The sequence below is a fragment of the Palaemon carinicauda genome, chromosome 30 (genome assembly GCF_036898095.1).
Source record: "Palaemon carinicauda isolate YSFRI2023 chromosome 30, ASM3689809v2, whole genome shotgun sequence".
Classification (NCBI taxonomy): Eukaryota; Metazoa; Arthropoda; class Malacostraca; order Decapoda; family Palaemonidae; genus Palaemon; species Palaemon carinicauda.
The window spans coordinates 76593148-76619529 of record NC_090754.1 but is presented as its reverse complement, the minus strand read 5'-3'; the positions used below and the strand labels follow the sequence as shown (position 1 = coordinate 76619529).

Genomic DNA, 26382 nt, shown 5'->3' with positions numbered 1-26382 from the left:
TCTTAACAGCCAGACCTTACCCCTCTCAGACACAGCGGAAACCACAGCAGAAACCGCAACCGAAAAGGGCTAGAGACCCAAAACAGCAGGGTCAAAAGGGTGCGAAGCAAGTCTTTCACGACAAGAAGTCCTTTGGTGGAGGAAAGGGAAAGAGGGGATTCAGCCGAGGCCGGTCCCACTAGGGCAGGCAGTCCTCCCATTTGTCCACCTGTGGGGGGATGCCTGCAAAGCCGCTGGCAGAGGGGGCTTCACCACGGGGCCGAACCCTGGATGGTCGAGGTGATTCGTTCAGGGTATCGCGTCCCATTCACGCTCTCTCTCCCTCCACTGACTCGAGTGCCAACTTTATCGAACTCCTGTGCAAAGGGATCCGCACGGGTGTGTGCCCTCAGGGCAGAAGTCCAGACCATGTTGGAGAAGGGCACTCTCTAGGAGGTCCTCGACGGGTCTCCCTGGCTTTTACAGTAGACTCTTTCTCGTGAGAAAGGCATCTGGGGACTGGAGACTAGTCATCGACCTCTCAGCTCTGAACAGATTTGTCGAGCAGACCCCGTTCAGGATGGAGACGGCTGACACTGTCAAACAAGCGATAAGACCACAGGACTTCATGTGCACTCTAGATCTGAAGGACGCATACTTCTAGATCCCAATTCATCCATCTTCCAGGAAGTATCTAAGATTCATGTTCAACCATTACCAGTTCAGGGTACTGTGTTTCGGTCTTTCCACAGCACCCCAGGTCTTCACGAGAGTATTCGCCCTAGTATCATCTTGGGCCCACAGAGTCGGCATCCATCTCCTAAGATACTTGAACGACTGGCTGATTCTGGCAGACTCGGAGGCTGCCCTTCTCCGCCACCGAGACGAGCTTCTAAGGTTCGGCCAGGATCTGGGGATCGTGGTAAACCTCGAGAAGTCTCATCTGCTTCCCTCTGTCAGGGGTAGATACAATACTTTTAAAAGGATATAATGAAACTCAAAAATATCTATTCCCAGTGTGGGCAGCGAGGCAAAACGAGATTCGACTGTGGCCCTGTTTGGGGAATCCTGTCATCTCTTCATTTTCATCAGCATTTTGGAATTAAAGCAAGCCTCTCTGAGAGCGCCTGTCGTGATAAGGAAACTGTCCGGTTTGACCAAGATGTCATCATCTTAATTAGTGGAGTCAGCATATTTTGAGAAACTGAGCCCGACGGAAATCCTTGTTTAGGATATATGTCTTCATGGAAGGACACAAACTGCCCTTTTATTACGACTTAACACGTGTTCCTGATTGCATCAGAAATTTCTTCTAGAAGCTTCCATGGTGTGATGGAAGTAGGTGTTTTTGAGGAAGCCAATAGAGATGCAGAATTGTTAAAAAGAACACCCTCTATGGACATGACCACTGCCCACTGTAATTAATTACGCCCATACATGCATATATAAACTTCAAGAGATTGTCCAAGAGAGATAGGACAGGGCATAAGACAAGAGAGGAACTATGTCCGAAGCATATAAGGTCGAAGTTCTAGAGAGATAAGAAACAGAGAAGACCAGAAGTCTAATAGAGCCAAATTCTAACCTTCCCCTCAGACAACAAAAGCCTATCTCCAAAAGATCCTGTTATGGCCGAGAAGAAGAGACAAATTGAAGCAGCCAGCCCTCCCTGTTTATGACAAGAAGTAGCCAACACTGCCTGTAGCCTGCCTTCGTTCAACAGTATCATTGAATCCTTGGAAGAAGACCTCTGATGTCCCTTATTGATGCCACCCTTTTGTGACGTCTTTGAATCCGGTCATCGTGGCAGTTTCATCTGAACTTCAGCCACCCTCCTGCAACGTTCTCAAGCCTTACTTCATCAGTATCATCAAATTCTTAGAAGAATACCTCTGATGTCCCATCTTGATGCCATCCTTTTTGTGACGTCTTCGAATCCGGTCATCGTGCTAGTTTCATCTGAACTTCAGCCGCCCCTCTGCAACGTTCTCAAGCCTGAAGTCTCCGTACCAGTATCGTCTCAGCAGCTGCAGAAAACTAATCCTTAAGTATTTCTACCTTATTGACTGTTCCTCTTTTCTGTTGGTGTTTGATTGTTTTGGTTTGTCAGTTAAAGTAACTGAAGAAGTAACATTAGTTTTCTTTATAAGTTTGTGAATAAACGGGGTGTTTCTTTGTGAGTTTCTCTTTATATTCATTTCCCGTATTTAATTGGTTGTTGTTGATATTTATTTTACTTATCAAAAGAACCTGTAACGATTTTAAAATCGTAACACCCTCTCAAGAACTGGTATAGCCAGTCGTGCGCATAGACATCCTAAGGCAGAAAGCATTCCCATCAGACGAGAGAATGCAGAGACTGAGGGAGATAGCACAGGTCTTTCTCAGTCGGGAAGAGCTCCTGGCACAGTATTGGCTTTGCCTTCTCTGTCACCTCTCTTCCCTGACCCGACTGGTCCCCAATGATCGCCTCAGGATGAGATCCCTCCAGTGGTGACTGAAATCCCAGTGGAACCAGTCTACCGATTCCTGGGATCAACTAGTCCGCACACGGCTTGAGGAACAGTTGGATCTCAGGTGGTGGCTAGAGGAGCTGAACCTCTGCAAAGGGGTCGATCTTCTTGTCTTTCCCCTGGAATTGATGCCTTTTTCGGATGCATCAAGAGAAGGATGGGGCCTCACGTGCTGCACCATTACATCTCCAGCCAATGGTCCGAATCAGAAAGATACCAGCAAATAAATCTCTGAGAGATGAAGGCAGCCTTTCTGGCCCTCAAAGAGTTCCACCAGGTCTGGCGGGGCACTCCGTGGTGTTGATGAGCGACAACACCACAGTATTGGCTTATCTGAACAAACAGGGTGGTACCTTTTCACAGCAGCTGTGCCATCTTGCAGTAGAGATACTTAGATGGGCAGAAGACAACTCTGTGACTCTTATCAGCTCGCTTCATTCTGGGCAAGCGGAATGTGCTAGCGGACAAGCTGAGCAGAGCGACTCGGATAGTTTGCACCGAGTGGTCTTTGAATCCTCTGATAGCAAACAAAGTCCTGACTTTGTGGGGTTCCCCGAATGGATCTATTCGCAACGGCCCTGAATTTCTGGCTTCCGTTGTACTGCCCCCCAGTCCCGGATCCCCAAGCTCTTTGGCAAGATGCTTTTCAACAACGGTGGATAAACCTGGATGCTTATGCGTTTCCCCTGTTCTGTCTGATGAGAAAAGTCCTCCACCAGGTACGAGCAAGCAACAACTTGCAAATGACTCTGATAGCTCCGCTATGGCATCATGCAGAATGGTTCCCAGACCTTCTGCACCTCCTCACGGAGATCCCGAGGGAGATCCCCCCCACAACATGACCTCCTCAAACAACCACATGCCAACATCTTCCACAAAGCCATAGCTTCGCTTCGCCTTCACGCCTGGAGACTGTCCAGCACCTCCTCACACAGAGAGGTTTTTTGCAAACGGTTGCGAAAAGAATGGTTGGCCACCTCAGGAGATCCACAGAGGCAGTCTACCAGGCGAAGTGGTCAATTTTCTGTGGTTGGTGTCCTGCAAGTGGTATCTCTCCCCTCGATGCCTCTGTTCCAACTTGTATACCTTCAGGAAGAAACGCTTCTTTCGGTCTCGGCAGTCAAAGGTCACTGTTCAGCCTTGAGTCTCGCCTTTAAACTGAAAGTAGTTGATATTTCCTCCTCGGAACTTTCTTTACTCATATGCAGTTACGAGCTTACTTGTCCCCAGGCAGAGCTAAGACCTCCCCCTTGGAACGTGGTTTGGGTCCTCAGGTCTCTGAAGGGTCCCCCGTATGAACCATTACGCCAGGCCTCCGATCGCCACCTCACGTGGAAGATGGTGTTCCTGCTCACTCTGGCCTCGGCCAAGAGAGTCAGCGAACTTCATGGTCTATCTGCTGATGTCTCCCACTCTAGGAGATGGGGGGAAGTAATCCTCAACTACGTCCCTGAATTCGTAGCTAAAAGTCAAAATCCGGGTGTGCTGGACTCCAGGTTTGGCCCATTCCGGAGAGAGAGTCTTCGTTCTGTAATCAAAAATCCAGACCAACTGTTATTATGTCCAGTAAGGAGTCTGAGGTATTACTTAAAAAGAACAGCAGCAGCTCGCCCCCGTGTGCAAGCTCTTTTCGTTAGCACGGGGAAGGTCAAGAGGAGGGTCACGAGGAATACTATTTCCTCTTGGATAAGGAAAGTGATTGAATACGCTCGCAATACAGACCCTCCTCTGCCCAATCGACCCAGAGCTCATGACGTCAGAGGTATTTCAACGTCCCTGGCGTTCAAGAAAAATTTTTCTGTGGCAAAGGTAATGCAAGGGGGCGTGTGGAAGCGTCGGATGACCTTCACCGCCCACTACCTGAAAGACGTAACCCACAGGAGCATAGAAACCTTTTCCATTGGTCTTTTGGTGGCCGCACAACAAGTGATTTAATGCCTCAAGTAGCAGAGGGTTGAAGGCTGAAGTTACCCGGGTTAGTCTGGGGTGAATGAGAAGAATGTCTGGCTCCCTTCTTCCTTTCACCTTCTCCCCCCCTGGGGAAACAGCTCTGCAAGACCGCAGCATAGCTGACCTCACCTCTCTGTAGGTAAAATTCCTTTCCCTTGTGCATCCTCAGTATTAATATATACTTTGTCACCAATACCTCTTGAGGGAAGGTATTGGGTATGTCTTAGAACACATGCTTATCGAGTTCCTAGTAAAGACAAGCCACTAGTCTCTCTCTCACACAAGCTTCTGCAGGCTGCTATCAGTGTGTTACCTTGTATCTACTTTGATTTTAGCGAGGGTAGGGTTCCTACTAAGTAGATCAAAGATCAATTGGAGAAAACCCTGGGTATAGCTAAGGCCAGTTGGTAGGACTTCCTCCCTCCTAATAGTAAGTCACCCTATAAATAGCGTAAGGTTTGTATCTGTGTCGGAACAAATAACAAATTTGGAAATAATTTGTATTTTTCCTAACATACAGACCTGGAGCTATTTATACAAATTGGCCTGCCACCCTGTCCCCCTAGAAGTCCTGCCAGAAAGCAAAAGTGGTTACTCAGCCGACAAGTGTGAGTGAGCCCGGTAGCTGGTCTTTCCCCACCCCTCTTCCGCTAACTAGCAGATGGGGGTAGTTATCCCTCACTAAATTTTCTTGGCTAGTTTTCAGCATTGCCAAAAGTAATACCCTTTAAATAGCTCCAGTTTTGTTTGTTAGGAAAAATACAAATTATTTCCAAATTTGTTATATTACGTATGCCCAGTGAAAATTTATTTCCATTGCCTTAAATGTTCAATCCATACATAATTCAATGGAATATTATTAGACTTAAAACCTATTTCTATTCAGGAGAAATTCAGACACTTGAAAAATCATAACCTCATAGGGGTGACAGAAGAATTGAGGAAAAGACCAATTCATACTACCGTTCATTCCAGACTTACATTTACACATTACCATAGGTGAGAAGCATCCTTGTCCCCTGTGAGAGCTGGGCTGGTTACACCAACACTTAAGGAGCCACCACAGGCCCAAGCTCAAAGGTGTTAAGGGATTTGTAGGTATACTCTCAAGTAAAAGGCTGTAAAAATGGTCTGTCTTTTCCAAATTCCAGTCTTCAACACTTAGCCTACTTATAGGATTCTCATGAATGCAAGAGTGGGGTCAATAACCCTGACTTGGTGAGATCTGGTCCTAGCTGGAACCTTGACCCTATCATCAGATGAGGTCTACATTCTATGAATCATCGCATGAAGTCAAAAAGAGTCTGTCCTCCTTGATACCTCTTTCTTCATCCAGTGCTAATGAAAAGTATCTGACTCTCGGACCTGAGGTGTTAGGTCCTTTTTCAGATAGCACTGCAGAGCCCTCATGGGATACAAGAGCATCACCTCTCGATCACCACCTGATGCCTCCCGAAGAGAAGGAATGCAATGGAACTCAAACGTGGGGTCATGCACTGCTGGATTCTGGGTTTTGGCCATGAACGTGGGCACAAAACTGAAGGAGACCTCTGTCCATCCCTCAGTGTTGGTGACCAAAACGATGCTAAAACTAGCAGAAAGGCAGTCTTGAGAGTCTGATTGCTGTCTGACAACCTCCTCAAAGGTTTGAACTCGATACTTGAGGACCAAAGTCACATCGGAAGACCATGCTTAAGGCCTGACGGTAGTCTTTTACAACCACGACTGAGAGGAGCTTCTCTTGTTGAAGGGAGACAAAGAAATCTACGATCTACGCTAGAGTTACTCTGATTGGAGAAGTATCCCTTTTGCAACACCAATTGCAGAAGATAGCCCACTCTACCTGGTAGACAGCTGAAGGTTTCCAGACATCTCCTGTGCAGAGCCTCTGGCAATAGATTTTATATGCTAATGCATTCCTTTTGCTCGTAATGTATTTTGCCGACTACTCTATGGCATGAAACGCTGCCTAGATGTGCATCCACTTCGTCAGCTCACAGAGAGTGAGTGCTTGTTGACATAGGCCACTATGCTTGTGTTGTCGGTCATCAACACTACTGAGTGCCTCCTCAAACATTCTTGGAATGCTTGCAACTCTAGGAAGGCTGCTTGCATTGTTAGGACTTTGATATGCAGATGACTTTCTTCTTTGGTCCAAACACTAAACACCCAAGACAACCAGGTCATCAAGGTGTGCTCCCCACCCCTCCAATGCATCCGAGAACGGTTGCATGTCTGAAAGCGAAGATTTGAGTAGAACACTGAAGAAACAGAATGGAGAGATGCCATGACAGACACTTCCATGGCCGCCAACTCAGAGGCAGAGAAGGACATGCCTTCCACTAGCAAGTTAGTGTGCAGTACACTTCAGCCTGCAGAGGTGCATATGCAGCATTCTCTGACCTGTAGAACTTCTGCTGCCTTGTGAATGAGAAGGGGTTTGGCAGGTTCTTACTTGACCAACTGGACTCGATCCAGAGCAAAGTCCATGACATCCAACTATGCCAACTCCAAACCCTTGAGGAGCATCAAAGTGCCAATCAATGACTGAAGTTCTCCCCGATGGAGGTGCTAAGTTTTCCTCCCCCAGGCCATTGTACTCGTGGATGATGGCAAGGACCTTCACAAATGAACTCTCGTAGTTGGGAAGTTTGCCTCAGCGGGTACCAGACCAAGGTGCTATGCTTGTAAAGCATTCTGATCCAAAACACCCTTGTCCCTCAGCAGGGTTGGGGGTGGGGCACCAAACTCCAGAGATTCTTCTTTCCCCCCCCCCACCCTTGAGTATGACCATTCCATTCCAAAGACAGAAGCCAAAACATAATCGGTGGCTGATGAAAGCCTGGGTTGGCCAATGCCCACAGGAGGAGAATTCCTAGCACGGGACCTGTCAGATATGGTTGATGTACCAGATACCTCTCCCTCTGCAGGTTGGGGCACTGGGAGAATTGCAGGTTGTGCTGGTGACCTATTGGAAATGTCCCTGGCTGGTGATCTGCCGGACTGGTGTTTGAGTTCCGCTCAACCTTGATAGTTTCTTGCACTGTTTGCATTGTCACCATTCTTGTGATTCTCGTGAGCTAAGGATGTGGGGTTTGGGGGTGCTTATGGGTCTATCTGCTGAGTCATCAGCAGCCATTGCCTGGCCCTCCCTGGTCCCAGATTGGGTGGAAAGGGGGTTTGGGTTCTCATGATATGTATATAAGGTCAGTCTCTTGGGCATTGTCCTGCTAGCTAGGGAATGGTCACTGTCCCTTACCTCTGCCATTCATGAGCAGCCTGGAAATCTTTAAACTGTGCTCTGTGGCACAGGGAACAATTTCTTCCATCAACCATTCTTAGTCTTCCATTGCATGCAAGCTCGCAAAGACAGCCTCGAATGGTGCCATCATCTCTGCCAAGCTGAGTTACAACTCGGTGGCAGAAAGAGAAGTGAGCGTTCAGTGTCCTGGAAGGAAGGAAGATAGAGGTTGGGCATATTTGGTGTCTGGCTTTTAATCCATCATATTTTAGATACTAGTTGACTTGCACATCCCCAAGTCTTACCTTTAAAACCTATTTGTTCAGTGATGCTTCCCTTAACCTATCTCAATTAATAAGTGATGCAACCTTCCATCTCCACAGTACATATAGTTACTGTTTTGGCATGTATAAAGAAAGGAATTGTCTCTTGATTTGAACTTTTTTGAAAAAATTAGAATATTAATTTCCACTTTGTAGGAAATGGATAATTTTTGGATCCAAACATAGTGGTAATTGTAATGATTGAAGTTATGACAGTAGAAAATTCAATTTAAAAAATATAATACTGTGTTATTAATTGGCAACCTGCAGTGTGATCCTCACGCCGAGCTATATTTGATTAACTTTTATTGCCTGACAGTTGTAAACTGTTGGTATGAAAGGAAATATTGATATGTACTGTATATAGATAATCTGTGAAAAGGTGTTTTAGATTCTATAAAAGGCAAAACTTATTAAAGGTTTAGGCAATGGACTGTATGTACCTTATTACTATAGTTTCTGTATTTATTGCAGGGTACTATGAAAGGTCTGCTTCCAGAACAGGTCAAGGATGCTAATGCTCAAATCATTCTTGGGAACACTTACCATTTAGGAACCCGACCAGTAAGTGGTGTACAGTACTGTATTCTTTATAAACCTTTTTAAAGATGCTTTTAAAACTGAGCTTGAGTTGATAGTTCATTGTTCTTTGATTTTATATTAGTAAGAACTAGTAATAATAATTCAGATTCAGTTAATAGTTACAAGGACAAGTTAGAGAATTTCCAAATATGGAAATTACTTGTTGTTTTGTTTTCTTGAAGAATAAACTTAGTACTTACATTTATAAGTGTGTAATCTTCAGTAAGTACAACTTCTGATTTAATTGTCATGAGAACATATCTAGTACTTTAAAAATTACTTATATTGTTCATGGTCAGACTATTAGATAAAAACTTGCGTTCATTTTTTAATTTAGACTATAGGACAAAAACTTGCGTTCATTTTTTTATTTATTATCCCTGATCATGGATTGAATTTCATGAATCATCATTCAGTTTGCTCATACATTATTCTACTGTATAAGAGTTTTATGATATTGATTGTTCTATGCCCAAATGCTCCCAATTATACAGTCCACCACAAAGTTCTATACATGTAGTTCATTTGGATTCAATCTTTGCCAACAATGATATATTTTTTTTTTTGTATTTTTGGCTTAGGTTGTTATGTGGTCACCAAGAAATGCTTTAATAAACACAATTAATCACAATAATGGCTAATGAAATATGAAGGCTTAATAATGAACTTTAGATTAAATACTGTATGAAGCTTTAAAAATGAACTACCCATATATGCACAAGCACACACACAGAAAGAGCAAGCACCTTTTTGCATTATAATTAATGATAAAGACTAAAACGAACTATATGAAAACTGTGGTTTCTTGTAACATATTGGTGCTGATGTAATATTCACCATGAAGATATTTCAAATAAGTTAAGAAATTCAAAACTCGCGGTAATCGCAGATTGAGTAGCCAGGTGTACCACAGCCCTCACACGACGGTACGTAGAACCATTCCATGTTTCCTCAGATTTTCTCTGCCGCTCACGCCGGCAACATTGTTGAATTTTCACTCGTTATTAACCTGGATTTTAGCAGTTATATTGGTGATGTACTGTACTACTAAAGTGGTTATTGGCAGTCGCTTATTTTTTTTTTTTTTTTGGTATTTGATCGCGATATTCATAGTTTTCAAAAGTAGGATTAGAAGTTTTTCAACCTACTGTTAAACCTATTCTTGAAAACAATGGCGGAAGGAAAGCACTTCGCCAACTCTATGACGTCATAGTTATATGACGTAAGCTACGTAGACTACGTAGTATGACTTGCATTTTCTATCTTTTTCTACAAAGAATGAGAAGTGAATACTAGCTTACAAACCAAAGTATTTAAGTTTTATAAGATAAAAAGGAATATGTTATTTTACAAAAATATTTGTCCTTTTAGTATACTTTCTTTAGATAATCTTCAATCTATTTTCAAAGATTAAATAGAACTTGCGTACAGTTTGATTTATGCTACGTAGTATTCTTGACAACCGATATAGTCCCACAAGTCTGTGTATCGTTGTTTGCTTTTTTGATATTGGTATAAGATAAAAGGAATATGTTATTTTGAGAAAATATTTGTCCTTTTAGTATATTTTCTGTAAATAATTTTTTGCAGAGATTAAAGAAAATAAGCGTACAGTTAATTTTACACTATGTAGTATTCATGACAATCGATATACTGTAGTCTCACGATTCTTTGTATCGTTGTTTACTTTTTCGTTATTGGAAATACTAATATTTTTCGTATATTATATATAGATGTTCCAATTTTAACAACTAAAACAGGCACAAATATTAAAGGCGATTTTATATCATGCGTTTTCTAAACACGCCAAAAAGCACGATAAAAAATGGCAACGAATGTTTTGTTTACGTTTCTCTGATCATAATGAAGAAACAAACGCATTTACTGTACACATCTGTGTATAGGTTAGTTTTTGCATCGATTATATTGATTATTCAGTACAGTATGTTGATTTTGTTATTACTAATATGTACATATATGGGTTATGAAAAAAAATCCGCGAAGTGGTGAATCCGCGATGGTCGAACCGCGAAGTAGCGAGGGTTCACTGTATATATATATATATATATATATATATATATATATATATATATATATATATATATATATATATATATATATATATATATATATATATATTTGGGCTCAGGCCATGTCATCCTGATGGAAGTTCCTTATGAGTAGCTTCCTAAGGTATATTTGACTACAGTGATATTCCCAGAGAATTTTACCTTAAGGTACCCAGAATTCTAACTCCTGGAGCGAATATCCCTAACTTATCCTTATAGGAATATCGCACAATATCAGAGGACGTATTCTTGACACGCCACATAGCTATCTTCACCCCGAATAGCGTTAACGCTTCGAGAGGGAAAGTGGCAAGAAAACGAAGGGGAGCCGTTATTAAGGTACCTCTCCTCGTTGTTTTGATTCTGTATATGATGTCATCATCGGCGCCATGTTATTCCTTATTTCGTAGCTCTGTAGCTCGGTGATTTCCCCTGTGCTCTCTCGTATTTTTGGATTTATTCGCTATTATGATGTTTTCACCAGCCTTTTCTGCCTCTGGAAAGTTGAGTATTATATTTACATATACATACATATACCAAGGCACTTCCCCCAATTTTGGGGGGTAGCCGACATCAACAAATGAAACAAAAACAAAAAAGGGGACCTCTACTCTCTACGTTCCTCCCAGCCTAACAAGGAACTCAACTGAGTTCAGCTGGTACTGCTAGGGTGCCACAGCCCACCCTCCCCCGTTATCCACCACAGATGAAGCTTCATAATGCTGAATCCCCTACTGCTGCTACCTCCGCGGTCATCTAAGGCATCGGAGGAAGTAGCAGGGCCTACCGGAACTGCGTCACAATCGCTCGCCATTCATTCCTATTTCCAGCACGCTCTCTTGCCTCTCTCACATCTATCCTCCTATCACCCAGAGCTTCCTTCACTCCATCCATCCACCCAAACCTTGGCCTTCCTCTTGTACTTCTCCCATCAACTCTTGCATTCATCACCTTCTTTAGCAGACAGCCATTTTCCATTCTCTCAACATGGCCAAACCACCTCAACACATTCATATCCCCTCTAGCTGCTAACTCATTTCTTACACCCGTTCTCACTCTCACCACTTCGTTCCTACCCCTATCTACTCGAGATACACCAGCCATACTCCTTAGACACTTCATCTCAAACACATTCAATTTCTGTCTCTCCATCACTTTCATTCCCAACAACTCCGATCCATACATCACAGTTGGTACAATCACTTTCTCATATAGAACTCTCTTTACATTCATAGCCAACCCTCTATTTTTTACTACTCCCTTAACTGCCCCCAACACTTTGCAACCTTCATTCACTGATGTACATCTGCTTCCACTCCACCATTTGCTGCAACAACAGACCCCAAGTACTTAAACTGATCCACCTCCTCAAGTAACTCTCCATTCAATATGACATTCAACCTTGCACCACCTTCCCTTCTCGTACATCTCATAACCTTACTCTTACCCACATTAACTCTCAACTTCCTTCTCTCACACACACTTCCAAATTCTGTCACAAATTGGCCAAGCTTCTCTTCTGTGTCTGCAACCAGTACAGTATCATCCGCAAACAACAACTGATTTACCTCCCATTCATGGTCATTCTCGTCTACCAGTTTTAATCCTCGTCTAAATACTCAAGCATTCACCTCTCTCACCACTCCATCAACATACAAGTTAAACAACCATGGCGACATTACACATACCTGTCTCAGCCCCACTCTCACCGGAAACCAATCACTCACTTCATTTCCTATCCTAACACATGCTTTACTACCTTTGTTGAAACTTTTCACTGCTTGCAACAACCTTCCACCATTCCATATAACCTCATCACATTCCACATTGCTTCCCTATCAACTCTATCATACGCTTTCTCCAGATCCATAAACGCAACATACACCTCCTTACCTTTTACAAAATATTTCTCGCATATCTGCCTTACTGTAAAAATCTGATTCATACAACCCCTACCTCTTCTAAAACCACCCTATACTTCTAAGATTGCATTCTCTGTTTTATCCTTGATCCTATTAATCATTACTCTATCATACACTTTTCCAACTACGCTTAACAAACTAATACTTCTTGAATTACAACACTCATGCACATCTCCCTTACCCTTATATAGTGGTACAATACATGCACAAACCCAATCTACTGGTACCATTGACAACACAAAATAAATATTAAACAATCTCACCAACCATTCAAGTACAGTCACACCCCCTTCCTTCAACATCTCAGCTCTCACACCATCCATACCAGACGCTTTTCCTACTCTCGTTTCATCTAGTGCTCTCCTCACTTCATCTATTGTAATCTCTCTCTCATTCTCATCTCCCATCACCGGCACCTCAACACCTGGAACAGCAATTATATTTGCCTACCTATTATCCTCAACATTCAGTAAACTTTCAAAATATTCCGCCCATCTTTTCCTTGCCTCCTCTCCTTTTAACAACCTTCCATTTCAAAATGCCCTAGTATGGAAGAACTTAACACCAATCCTCAGAAGTTTAGTTATTGTTATATAAAAAAAGATAGACAAATTAAGGGGGTTGTTAGAAATAGAAGGATTGAAACGATAAGAGTACAGTATAAATGCATTAGAGATTGGCCCTCAAAAAGAAGAGAGAGAGAGAGAGAGAGAGAGAGAGAGAGAGAGAGAGAGAGAGAGAGAGAGAGAGTGAGAGTGAGTGTGTCACCATAAAAAAACCAGAAACAAAACTAGAATATAGGATGGAAGACGTTAGGAAGTATAGCGACGCTAATAGACGCTAGGCTTCTTAGCCTAGGCGTTTTGCTATTAGTACTTTCATGCATGATATAATAGTCTTCCCTAGTGTGATAATTTTATTGAAGCTCTAGGCATTAATTTATACATGTAAGATATTTACTGAATAAAATTTTCCTCTTCCAAAGATAGTATACGAGAGAGTTTCGGTGATTTAGGTAATCGATTCTCACTGCGCCTAGGCTACTAGCCTAAGGGGTTTCAGTATACCTGTACTTTCGTACACATTCCCGATTGTTCTTTTTCTCCTATGGAGGTCTAAGAGCAATCCCTTTCCCCTCTGAGTTAGCCTAGGCTTAACCCTTGTCAGTTTTGCCTCGAATAGTATTCGGGTAAAACTAGGCTAGGTGTTTCTGTCCTTGTCCTGTAACCGGAGAGACTGGTTTTTGGATTTGGTCAGAACCTCAGAGTATTCTGTCTGTGGTCGGTAGCTGTCTAGCAAGGTGAATAGAGTTCCTTTGCTAGGTTAGGCTGCTGACATAGGAGGCTAGACCTCCCTAGGCCACACCTGAAGGTTTCTGTACGATACGATTCCTTCTCCCTGTGGCTTAGCAGACTAGTCCTGTGCCGTTAAACCTTAAGTCGAAGAATAGAATTCTTCCATTGCTTAGGGGACAACAGCACTAAAACCTCGTTCCTTTATTGTTTGGAGGGGGCAGGAAAGATGCTGCCAACCTCTTTACTGTACTAGACTACCCTAGGCTAGGAATAAGTTTTTTAGCCACTGGGGTAGCCCTAATACTGGAACGGAGTTTTGTTAGGTGAGTTAGGACAGGCTTTAGGGCCAGTTCCTACCACACCTTATAGGACCCTCATCCCTAGCCATCACAAACCCTTGGCCATTGTCCTACAATCGACCCGAGAGCTGGTAGGTTGTGGGACTGGCTTGGGCTTCTGCAGGCCGGCATGAATGTGCCAGCCGGCAGAAGCCTCTTCACTGTTGAGTGTTCTTCAGACCTTCCTTGGTCTGCCATCCATATATCTGCTGGTAGAGCCCGGCAATGTTATGGATGGATGGAAGCTTAAATGTTACATTCTCCCCTTCCATTTGATACCTCATTCTGGATATAAGGTAGTAAGGCAGTGCCCTCTCACAGTCCTTAGATCCATGCTTTCTCTTTTGTTATTGTCTAGTACCATTGAGTCCTCATCTGCCGGCTTAGCGGCCGACAGCTGGGTGGGTTGCAGATCTCTGGTTTGATAAATATTCGCCGGCCGGCACACCAACTATTCTGCCGGCTACTACGATTAGTGGCTGGCAGCCGGGGTGCAGTCAACTGCCGGCATATTACCTATTGCCGGCCGGCAGAGACTGCAGGCCGGCACCCAGTAACCAGCGATCTGACGCCCATTAGTCCCAAAGGTAGTATACCATGGCATGCACCCAGGATATGCCGGCTGGCACTACAGTATATGATTGTACAGTAGCCAGTATAATTGCAGTATAAAACATACTGCAAGTAGAAAACTATAGTATAGATTATACTGTAACCCAAAATTTCTTCCAACATACACTGTGTTGTCATGTACAGCCTATTGTGAGACCGCACAATATAAAGAAAGTGAGTTCTTTCTTTAAATGGTTTAGAATCCCCGATATTAAAACATCTGGAACCTAGTGTTGAATTACAGTACACTTGTATATCCTTATAAGATAGGAAAATTCCAAAGGTTTTCTAGAATAGAATTAACCATAGTTTTAATGTTGTGGGAGGTCACAGCAATTGGCTGGGCAGGAAGCACATGTATGTGTCTTATCTTTTTTTCATTTCTAGCTTATCTATCCTAAGCTATATACAAAGATAATGAATTGTATACTAAATTTTGTGAGTTTTTTCACTGGATACTCATTGGAATCTCTTCTCTTTACAGGAGGACCAGCCCAAGTGCAGGAGTATGTTTTGTAACGTTCGCAGTAAGAACTTCAGCGGACACGAGCTGTGCAGGAAGCACGCACGCTGTGCAGTCACCAAGTGTGATCTGAAGTATTGGGACCCTCAGGTATGTAACATATGTACAAACTTGATTACTGAGGCGTTTGACACCCCTAAGTCGGCGGGGTCAAGGGATGCAGCAAGGGAAAAGCTGCGTAAATGGGTTCGGGGTTTTCAAAAGAATACCACGGGGCCTTACCTTCCAAGCAAAAAGATGCGGGCCTATCTTTTCCCCAGGGCATCTTCGGATGCAGTTATCCCCCAGCCTCGCTCAGAGATCCCCTGCGTCCAGATTCCAGTAGAGTCTGATGTCTCGGACGCATTGAAAGACATCCAACTTGACCACAGGATGTCAGAAGTGTCAGAGGACACAGAAAAGGACCTTCTCGCAGAAGGCCATGAGGAGGAGTCGACTGTGGCTCCTGAGACCGAGGAGGAAGAGGTCGACGAGGTGTCGGTTTCGTCGGTTTCGTCGGTTTCTGCCCCAGAACCAATTCCCTCGACATCATCTGCTCTTCCAGCTGATTTGGGAAGAACTCTGTCTTCGATCATGGAAATGATCCAGCAAATGCAGAAGTGTGACGAAAAATAAGCTGCGATGAAGCTGGAGATGTGTAGACTCGCAGCATCACGCGGGCCTCAGAAGAAGCTTAACGCAAAGGACCTTCCTTTATGTTCAGACATGAACTCTTGGCGGTATGCAGAACACATGCCGATGATGGCCAGGAAGATTGTCATCTCGGAGAAGCTGGGTTCAGTCCCCATTAAAGAGGTGGAATTTTGGCCCAGCTTAGAGTCGTACCCGGACTGCTATGTCCGGTTGAAGAAGGAACCAGCCTCAAAGGAGGAAACGGAGCCAAAAGAGGTCATAGTGTTTGACCACTCTAAAGCACAGGCTTTATTGGCTAGTTCAATGAAAGAGAGGGGCTTCACTAACTCAAAAGTGCCAGCATTGAGTAAGAAGCACCCCTCCTTTGTGGCTTCTCCATCCAAAGCCTTCCCCTTTATGGAGAAAGGGTACAAGGCAGCCTTAAAGGCTATTGAGGCAGGGAAACCATGTCCTTCACTAGATGAGTATAGGCCCTTATCCCTGACTTTGCCTATGGACCAGAGTGACTGGAAGGACGTCCATCTTACCTTCTCAGTCGGGAAGTTGGAAGCAGATATTGCCGGACGTCAGTTCGATGAGGACCTTCCAAAGTTGTCTGAATTTCTCTTGGAGACGATGGCAAGCGATCCCCAGAACCTGGACATGTTTATGGTAGTGGCCAAAACCCATCTGGCCACTGTAACCAAAGACAAGTATAGCTTCATTAAGGCCAGAAGGGCTTATAGGGAGTTCGTGTTCGCTTCGGCTGCGGTGAGACATGAACCCAGGAAGCTAATCTCATCCAGTATCTGGGGAAAGGACCTCTTCCCGAGCGAAGTGGTCAAAGAAGTAGTAAATAAGGCCGCCACGGAGAACAGGAACCTTTTTCAAAAGTGGGGCTTATCACTCAAGAGGAAGTCTTCCCCGGATGAGGGTCCCCAACCTAAGAGGAAGACGAAGAAGTCTAGGCTACCCTCTCGCCCAGCCAAACAATACAGACAACAGCAAGAACTTCCTGCGACCGCGGTGCCCCAGATGGTGGCACAACCTCCAACTACTTACCAGTTGGAACCCCAGCCAGTAGCAACGCAGTCGCCAGCCTTTACTCCGGCTTTCGAAAGGCAGTCAACTACCTTTCGACCGAAAGCTAGAGGATCAGCTAGAGGCTCCTCTAGACGCCCCTCAAGAGTAAGGGGACACAGAGGAGGACGCGGTCAAGGAGGCAAGTCCTCCGGTCCACACAAAAGTGAGATGCTCCCGGTAGGAGGGAGACTATACTCATTTCAGGATCGTTGGACCTTCGATCCCTGGGCCCACAGCCTGATCAAGAACGGACTGGGTTGGAGCTGGAACATCGCTCCACCATCATTCCCTCAATTCTTCCAATACTCCACCCCCGTCCTAGAAGAATATGTGCGGGAACTCTTGGAGAAAAGAGTAATACGGAGAGTAAAGTCCATCAAGTTCCAAGGAAGGCTGTTTTGTGTTCCCAATAAGGACTCTGACAAACTTAGTCATTCTGCACTAGTCGCTACTCAACAAGTTCATAGTAAACTCCTAGTTCAGGATGTTAACACTTCAACACATAAGGAACCTGTTGCCCAAACGGGCATACACTGTCTCGATAGACATGGCGGATGCCTACTGGCATGTCCCAGTCAGTCGTCAACTCTCCTCCTACCTAGGTTTCAAACTACAAGGAAGACTTTACGCCTTCAGAGCCATGCCCTTCGGACTGAACATAGCCCCAAGGATATTCAGAAAGCTTGCAAGTGTAGCCGTTCATCAATTACGCCTAAAAGGTGTCCAAGTAGTGGCCTACTTGGACGATTGTCTGGTGTGAGCAGCATTCAAGACGGAATGCATGCAGGCTTCCAAGAAAGTGATCCAGGTCCTGGAACATCTGGATTCAAGATCAACACCAAAAAGTCTTGACTATCTCCAGCTCAAAAGTTTCGATGGTTGGGAATCCACTGGAACTTACAGTCACACCGACTTTCCATTCCGCTGAAGAAAAGGAAAGAGATAGCGGGATCTGTCAAGAGACTTCTGGAATCCGATCGGATATCAAGACACCAACAGGAGAGAGTGCTGGGCTCTCGGCAGTTTGCATAGCTAAAGGATGCAACAGGAGTCTGGAGAAGATACGCATCAAACGCTCGAAGAGATCTGAAAAGACCATTACCGACTCGACTGTGATCGCTTCTCAAGCCATGGTCGAAAGCCAAGCACCTGAAGAAATCAATACTTCTTCAACCACCTCCACCCTTAGTCATCATCCATACAGACGCTTCAAAGGAAAGATGGGGGGGTCTGTCTCACTAACGGAAAGTCCAAGGAGCTTGGTCCATTCTATTCAAGACTTTCCATATCAACATTCTGGAAGCCATGGCAGTCTTTCTTTTGCTGAAGAAATTATCTCCTCGCTACTCGACCCACATAAGACTGGTCCTAGACAGCAAGGTGATAGTGAGATGCCAGACTCGTCAAGGTTCGAGATCACCTCAAATCAATCAAATGATGTTGGCCATCTTCCGATTGGCGGAAACGAAGAGATGGCACTTATCAGCAGTTCACCTCCAAGGATTCCGCAACGTGATGGTGGACGCTCTATCCAGGTTCACACTGATAGGCTCAGAGTGGTCCCTAGACGCAGGATCGTTCTCCTTCATCTTACGTCAAGTCCCAGAACTGCAGAGTGACCTCTTTGCGACGAGCGACAACAAGAAGCTACCTCGTTACGTGGCCCCATACGAGGACCCTCTAGTGGAAGCAGTGGACGCAATGTCCCTCGATTGGAACAGATGGTCCAGGATTTACCTGTTCCCTCCACCCAATCTTCTACTGAAAGTCCTCAACAAGCTGAGATCATTCAGGGGAACAGCTGCGATAGTGGCTCACAAGTGGCCAAACAGCATCTGGTTCCCTCTAGCGTTAGAACTGCGACTGACGTTGGTCCCGTTGCCGGATCCAGTTCTGACTCAGCGAGTGCAGAAGTCGACTGTCTTCGCTTCATCACAGAAAACCCGAAACCTTCATCTCATGATTTTCTCTCCTTAGCGGTGAAGAAGAGATTCGGGATCTCGAGAGACAGCATAAACTTCTTAGAGGAATATAAATCTAAATCTACCAGAAGACAATATGAGTCGTCGTGGAAGAAATGGGTTGCCTTTGTCAAGGCAAAGAAACCAAAAGAAATCTCAACAGATTTCTATTGATCCTTCTTTATCCACCTTCATGAATAAGGTTTAGCAGCCAACACGATATCCATGTGTAAGTCTGCCTTGACGAGACCCTTATTGTACGCCTTCCAGGTGGACTTCTCTAATGAAATCTCTTCTAGCTACATCACATATTTAGGAAACCTGAAATCAAAAGCTGTTGTGTTAGAATTTGTCACTCTACCCAAGATAATATTCCAACCAGGTTTAACAGAGATACTATGCTTCCACCATGAGAATGAATCACTGAAAATTTTGACTTAACTGTAAGAGCAAGCAAATTAAACTATGAGAAATCACAGAACCACAAAAGCGGTAGGAAAGAGGAAGGTTACGAACACCTGGAAAAATAAAAAAGTTATCATATGAAAATTGAAAAAAATGTTTGACTGAAATATTGTACTGAATAGTAGGATGACAGTATAGGGTTTTTACCCTTATCAATTTGGATCTCTCATTCCATAGAACAAGTTTTTTCTATACTAAAACTTAAGGCTAACTTAGAACCATTGTTTTTTTATTGTAAGATTGTTCTCGTATGTTTCCTATGAAATCTGAAAAATTATCATGAGAATTCCCGATACATTTTTTGTGGGTAATAATGTACCATAATTTTTTTAGTACAATATACATATGCTTTTCACAGGGAAAGGATCTCCTAAACAAATTCAAAGGACTTCATAATTTTATGCAGTGGGACAGAGCACTTCTGACTGACTCGGGTGGATTTCAAATGGTGTCTCTACTTGAACTGGCTGAGATCACAGAAGCAGGCGTTAAGTTCCGATCTCCTTATGATGGTAAGTTTAAAATTTTGTTCTTTTAACACTTATATAGGATATTACTTTTTTCGGGAATAGTTTATATACTACTGATAGTACATCCCATAAACTCCCTACTTAAAATCAAATTTCTCCAAGCTTATGCCACCAATTTTATTTTTCCGAAACATATTTTATTGTTGATACCATGCTATCCTTCATCTATATTTGCATATGTTCACAAATCTGTGAAATGAATTAAAGATAAATGTAAGAGTGCCTTTTGAAAGATGATGCTACCATGATGGCAATATTTTACAGTAATGATAATGATAGTAATAATAATGATGATAATGATAATAATAATTGTAGTAATCAAAATAATTATTATTATTATTGTTATTATTATTATTATTATTATTATTATTATTATTATTATTATTATTATCGTGCGTGCTAGGCATCACAGGAGGGAGAAAGGGGGCAAACTGTGTTTCTATTAGAGATAGGGAAGCTTTTGGCTTTGATGATTAAAGCATAATGATTCTGTACTAGATAAATATTCAAATTATAAATTTGATTATTAAAATTGACTTTTTTTCACTAGCATTTTAATTAATATATTCATTCTCTTATAGGATCTGAATGCATGTTAACTCCAGAAGAAAGTATAGAAATACAAAACGCCATTGGTGCAGATATCATGATGCAACTGGATGATGTTGTAGATGTCAGAGAGAAGGATTATGAGCGATTTAAAATTGCTACTCATAGGTAAAGAGTGTTCAAGTAACATACTTCTTGTGTTTGATTTTCAGAATATTGACTACATTATATACAGTATTGAATTGTTTAATCACTTGAATGTCAATTGATATTGCTACTCAAATTTTATTATAAATATTCAAATACACAATACTTCTTTTACTACCTGGAATATTAGCTTTTCATGGTGTGTGTGCACATAAGTACCACTGTACTGTATTTTCATGTTATGTAGGCCCACTATTTTTGGACTGTTTCTGAGACTAAGTTAGTTACCTATATTACATTGTTTTTATGTTTATGAATATAGTAGTATAGTTTATTTTTATTACCAAGGCTTTTTTATTTGTAATTTTTTAAAAATGTTGTCAGTCATAAGTACAGATGGACATTATCTGTGAGGAGTGTAAACAATATCCTGAACAATGTTCTTGAACTCAACAATGTTCTTGAACTTATTCCAAAGATTTTGGTCCAGCTTTTCCTGTAACCCTTGAATTTGTTTTGTTAGGATGAATGTTTTATGTGCTAAGGTTTTGTAAAACATAATTGTTAATGTTTTTGTATTTGCAGAACAACAAGGTGGCTTGACCGATGCATGAAGGCAAACAAAAACCCTGATCGACAGAACTTATTTCCTATAGTCCAGGGTGGCCTCTTTCCAGATCTTAGGAAGATTTCTTTAGAGGAACTCATAGCCAGAGATGCTCCTGGTTATGCTGTAGGTGGGCTTAGGTATGTATTGAGAATTTGTAATAAAATTTTAAAGACAAATTTTTCAAGCAAAGATCTAAGCAAATTATAGCCATCTCTTGTTCATTCTTGGCAGTGATAAGAAAGTGGAAGGAAAAATTATTTGAAGGAAGCTTGATGAGAGAAGTGTACTTACAAAGGAAGAAGCTTGTAAGTGTTATTAAAAATGAATGAAGTGTGTTAAGCTGAGTATGCTGGGTAATGTGGGCAAGATATTTGTTCTTAGATGTACAGTAGTACATTGACAAGTGGTAGCGTCGTATAATCAAATCATCTTTTATGAAGTACAATGCAGTTGGAGTTTTGTACAAAGGTTGTTAATTATAAATATATTAAATGACAGTCTTTGGCAGTTTCATAAAAGTTTTTTACAAAAAGTCTTAAGTCCTCTCTTAGGCTTTAATGTTTTATGCTTTGATGAAATTTTTTTGATCAGAACCTATTAATATTGAGCTGAAAGTTCATAAATTATCAAACATCCAATCACTGCTTTGTACTGAAAATTGGCTTGGATATCTTCCATGTTGAACGTTTTTTAATAGGCCTTTCGAGGAGAGCTGGAAGAGCAATGGTTTTAGTGATAATTTGACACGTCTTTCATGTTGCCCTGTTTTTCGTGAATTGCATTACTTCCCACGACAGCCCTCCATTTGTCCCAATTTGTGTTGACCACCTGCATGATGATTATCATTAATCATTCTTATGTGTCCTCATAGAGATGAATAGGTGTGGGGAAGGTTGGATGGTAATCCTTATTGCAATTAATGGATTAAAATGAATAATTAGTTTTATATAATAGAAAACTTTGTATGTTTATCGTGAACTCAATAATCATAAATTATTTGAAACCGCTTACAGTATTTAGGTGTGAGGACAAAGCTAGCAGTCTAACACATGAGATTGTTTAGTGAGAAAAAAATAAGATTAAAAGACATTCCTTTCCAAAGAATATTTAAATCATACCCATAAAGCAAAGTTTGTTCTTGACTATCGACTTCCTGGAAAGTCATGCTTCTAATATAAGAAGCCATTGAAATAACTGAAGAGGATTGTGAAGATGAATAGCAGATCCCTTCCAAGGAAAAAACATAACCCAACACAACAATGAGCCCAAGCAAACATACATAAGATACTTATAGCCAACATCGTGTAGATAGTACCTTGAGAAAATATTGTGGCATTCCCAAGCACCTGATCAGAGGTTGGAAAAAGGTTGCAAAGTAGATGTAGAATCTATCAAATAATTAAGAGCAAAAGTTTTGTTGCCTCGATGAATCCTTGAAAAGTTCAGGATATCCAAAGAGAAAAAACAACAAAACCAGATGAAAATTTTATTCTTTAACACGATACTCCCTGTGGCTAGTTTGAAGGAAAGTTTTATACAAAGATTAATAGAATTCTTCAGCAAGTTGAAGATAGGACCTGATACCCTATGCTGAGCAAAGAAGTCCATCCTCATCATAAAAAGGCAGTAAGGCTGGAAAAGCAAAAAAGGCAGCAAGGCTTGAAACGCATAAAAGGGCATAGTTGCATCTGCTGTCCTAAGGTTTAAGTCTTTGTAACAAAATACATAGTTCCGAGAAGGCCAACTGAACAACATTGACTTAAATGGGAGACTTTCCTTTGCAAGACCTAGCAATAAATACAGTTTTTGAAAATCAGGTTCAACATGGAGGTGTCAGTGAGTGACTACCAAGGTAGGTTGCTTAGGATGCTTAAGACTATTCAAATCCCAACCTAGGACCTTAAGAAGAGACCTCGATGATGTGGTCCAGAGGAAAAGACATGTCTTGGAACAGAGGTGGTTTTGAGTGGATGAATACTCTTTGTTGAACCAACTAATAAATCTTGCTCAATTTCCCCAAGTAAGTATATATGGCAGAGGACCTGAGAGAGGTTTTGAAAGTTGCTACTGGAACATATGAAAAATCTCTCAGAGATAATACTAAATTATAACCACTTGTGAAACTAGAAGGATTCAAAATGAGTATAGAACTGGTGGTGAAAATTGGGTTCGTTTAGTGTAGAAGGACAATGGATGGTGACTAGATCAACTTATTTGTGAACCACTCTTGGTGGAGAATGAAAGTGACGGAGAGACAGAAATTGAATGTGTTTGAGATGAAGTGTCTGAGGAGTATGGCGGGTGTATCTTGAGTAGATAGGGCTAGGAACAAAGTAGTGAGGGTGAGAACGGGTGTAAGAAATGAGTTAGCAGCTAGAGTGGATATGAATGTGTTGAGGTAGTTTGGCCATGTTGAGAGAATGGAAAATGGCTGTCTGCTAAAGAAGGTGAGGAATGCAAGAGTTGATGGGAGAAGTACAAGAGGAAGGTCAAGGTTTGGGTGGATGTGTGGAGTGAAGAAAGCTCTGGGTGATAGGAGGATAGATGTGAGAGAGGCGAGAGAGCGTTCTAGAAATAGGAATGAATGGCGAGTGATTGTGATGCTGTCCTGGTAGGCCCTGCTGCTTCCTCCTGTTGCCTTGGGAGACTGCAGAGATAGCAGCAGTAGGGGATTCAGTGTTATGGAGCTTCATTTGTGGTGGATAACGGGGTAGGGTGGGCTGTGGCACCCTAGCAGTACCAGCTGAACTCGGTTGAGTCCCTTGTCATGCTGGGAGGAACGTAGAGAGGAAAGGTCCCCTTTTTTCATTTGTTTGATGTTGGCTACCCCTCAAAATTGGGGGAAGTGTCTGGGTATATTTATGTACTCTTGGTGCAACCAGAAGGGACCAATTAGTGCTATCAAAGAGTCCTTTCAAAGACCTGTGTAATTACACTTAGGGTGAAGTAAATGGCTTAGAACTTGTACTACATGCACATCTACACGAAGCAAGAAAGGCCCTCTTTTGAATAGATTTCTTTTACAGATTCCACAATCTTAATCCACTAGGCAGTCATTTGGAGAAATTTGAGATGGTTGAGATCAATAATTGATTTCCTGAACCCTGATGTCTTTGAAATGATAAAGAGATGAGTTTAAAACACCAATGTCTCTGACAGATTTTTTGATGACTGCTTTCACTAACGTGGAAGTTACCGCTTCGTTTAAGATTTGAAACTTCTCTTTGGTCAAGTAAGATTCAGAAAGGGTGGATAAATTGGAAGTAAGGTCCTGGATCCAGAAAAGGGAGAGACACTCTTACCAAAGCAGCTAAATGGCTTACACCTTCACTCCTCTTTTAAAAGTTAACCAAAAATTATGTAGACATAACCCCTCCAATGCAGGGGTGAAATGACTGGAGGGAGACACAATCTTATTTCTTTCCACCTCAGCTTGGCAACCTGGCAAACTCTGTTAGAAATGGAAATGCTTACTGTCACTAGGACAAAGGGGTAGTTGTGAATTTCAGGCTGATCCTATTGATATGGAGTATTGAAGAACAAAAGGTATTTTATGAGTACAGTATTTGAAGAGTTGAAGGACTGAAGATGTTGATGAGTCAGTGTATGCTCATTGAAGCTAGCTTTCTCTGTCCTTTGGAAAGGACACTGGGCTTAATATGAACTGCTTATACTAAAATTTATAGGCTTAGTAGCTGTGTGGGACCAGGTTGTGATTCGAGGGGTTGGAGTTGTAGAGCTAGTGAAGGTGAGCAGCAGAAAGAAGGCTGGAGAGGTATTTAAAAGCCACATCTTTTTAAGTAGTAGTACAGTCATTAGCTTTTACAAAGTGGTACAATTGGGAAGGATGGATGCACTTCTAAGAAAGAGAATGAGGCAGAAAGACTTCGCAGCCTTTTTTTGAACAAGGATTCTGATCAGACAAAAGGGTACATGCACAACTAAATAACCACTCTGGTAAATTGAGCAAGGAATATCTTTTCATTGCCAATCCTTGCCTACAACCAAGACATATGCCTGGAGAAATGGAGGTGAGCATCCTTTACTATAGCTGCTATCTGGTTGGAGGATGTACTGTAGTGAGGAGACCAAGAGTGGTTTATCAAAAAATGCCAGTTTGGGAAATGTAATTTTTTTTTCTTTAACTCAGTGGTTTGGTTAAAGTACTTCATAATTATAATAATGACCATCCATATTATAGGCTCAGAAAATCCTGGAGATTTAGTATGGATAAGGACAAAAACCAAGTAGGAATTGAGAAGGAAGTATACAAATCATATGTGAAAATGTAAGTGATGTTATTTTCTCTGTACAATAACTAACTTTATACTGTATAGACATTTAGATGGAGTAAATGAGGAACTTTTGTCATAAATTTTAGGAGCAGAGGCTGTTTTATAAATTTATCCTTTAGTTTCACAATGGAAGTTAGGCCCATTACATTGCTGATACCAGAGCTGGAACAAATCGTGATACTTTTCATAGCTGGATATGTGTGGGATCTTCTTTATTTGTAATGAATAGTTGAATAAATTGAGAATTACTCTAATTTATGCTCGGCTAATTTTTTTTATCTAATGTTTTTATCATGTTGATTCTAAATTGTATTTGTTTTTTATATTCACAGTGGAGGGGAAGAGAAGGATAAATTTTGGCCGACTGTTCATCTGTGTACGGATCATTTACCCAAGAATAAACCCCGATATTGCATGGGAGTTGGATTTGCTGTTGATCTAGTTGTCTGTTGCGCTCTTGGGGTAGACATGTTTGACTGTGTTTTCCCAACAAGAACAGCTGTAAGTATTTATTGTGATAGTTTTGATAATTTTAAGAAGGAAAACTAGAAAGTAATTTAACCATTGCTTATTGAATATACTTAGAGGAACCTTGAAATTATATGCAATCGGGGGATATGATACAATGGTAGCATGTTTGAAGAAAAGAAAGAAAAACATTGGTCAAAGTAGATTACAACGAACTGAGGTCAGTCATAACTACATACATCATCACATATACCAAGGTCCTTCCCCCAATTTTGTGGGGGTAGCCAACATCAAACAAATAAAAAAAAAGGGGGA

The 26382-nt window shown here is 42.0% G+C and overlaps 1 protein-coding gene across 3 annotated transcripts in view; it reads left to right on the top strand.

Annotated features, from left to right (window-relative positions):
- The window catches only part of Tgt (tRNA-guanine transglycosylase), a 196498-nt gene that overhangs the window by 43617 nt on the left and 126499 nt on the right, over positions 1-26382 (top strand). For all 3 annotated transcript variants that reach the window (XR_011040591.1, XR_011040592.1, XM_068354084.1), the window contains exons 3-7: positions 8481-8570; positions 19827-19980; positions 20580-20715; positions 21280-21441; positions 25932-26100. Coding sequence is in view for 1 of the 3 variants with exons in the window: in XM_068354084.1 (XP_068210185.1) it covers positions 8481-8570; positions 19827-19980; positions 20580-20715; positions 21280-21441; positions 25932-26100 (711 nt within the window). In the remaining 2 variants the exon portion in view is untranslated. The remainder of the gene's footprint in view (positions 1-8480; positions 8571-19826; positions 19981-20579; positions 20716-21279; positions 21442-25931; positions 26101-26382) is intronic.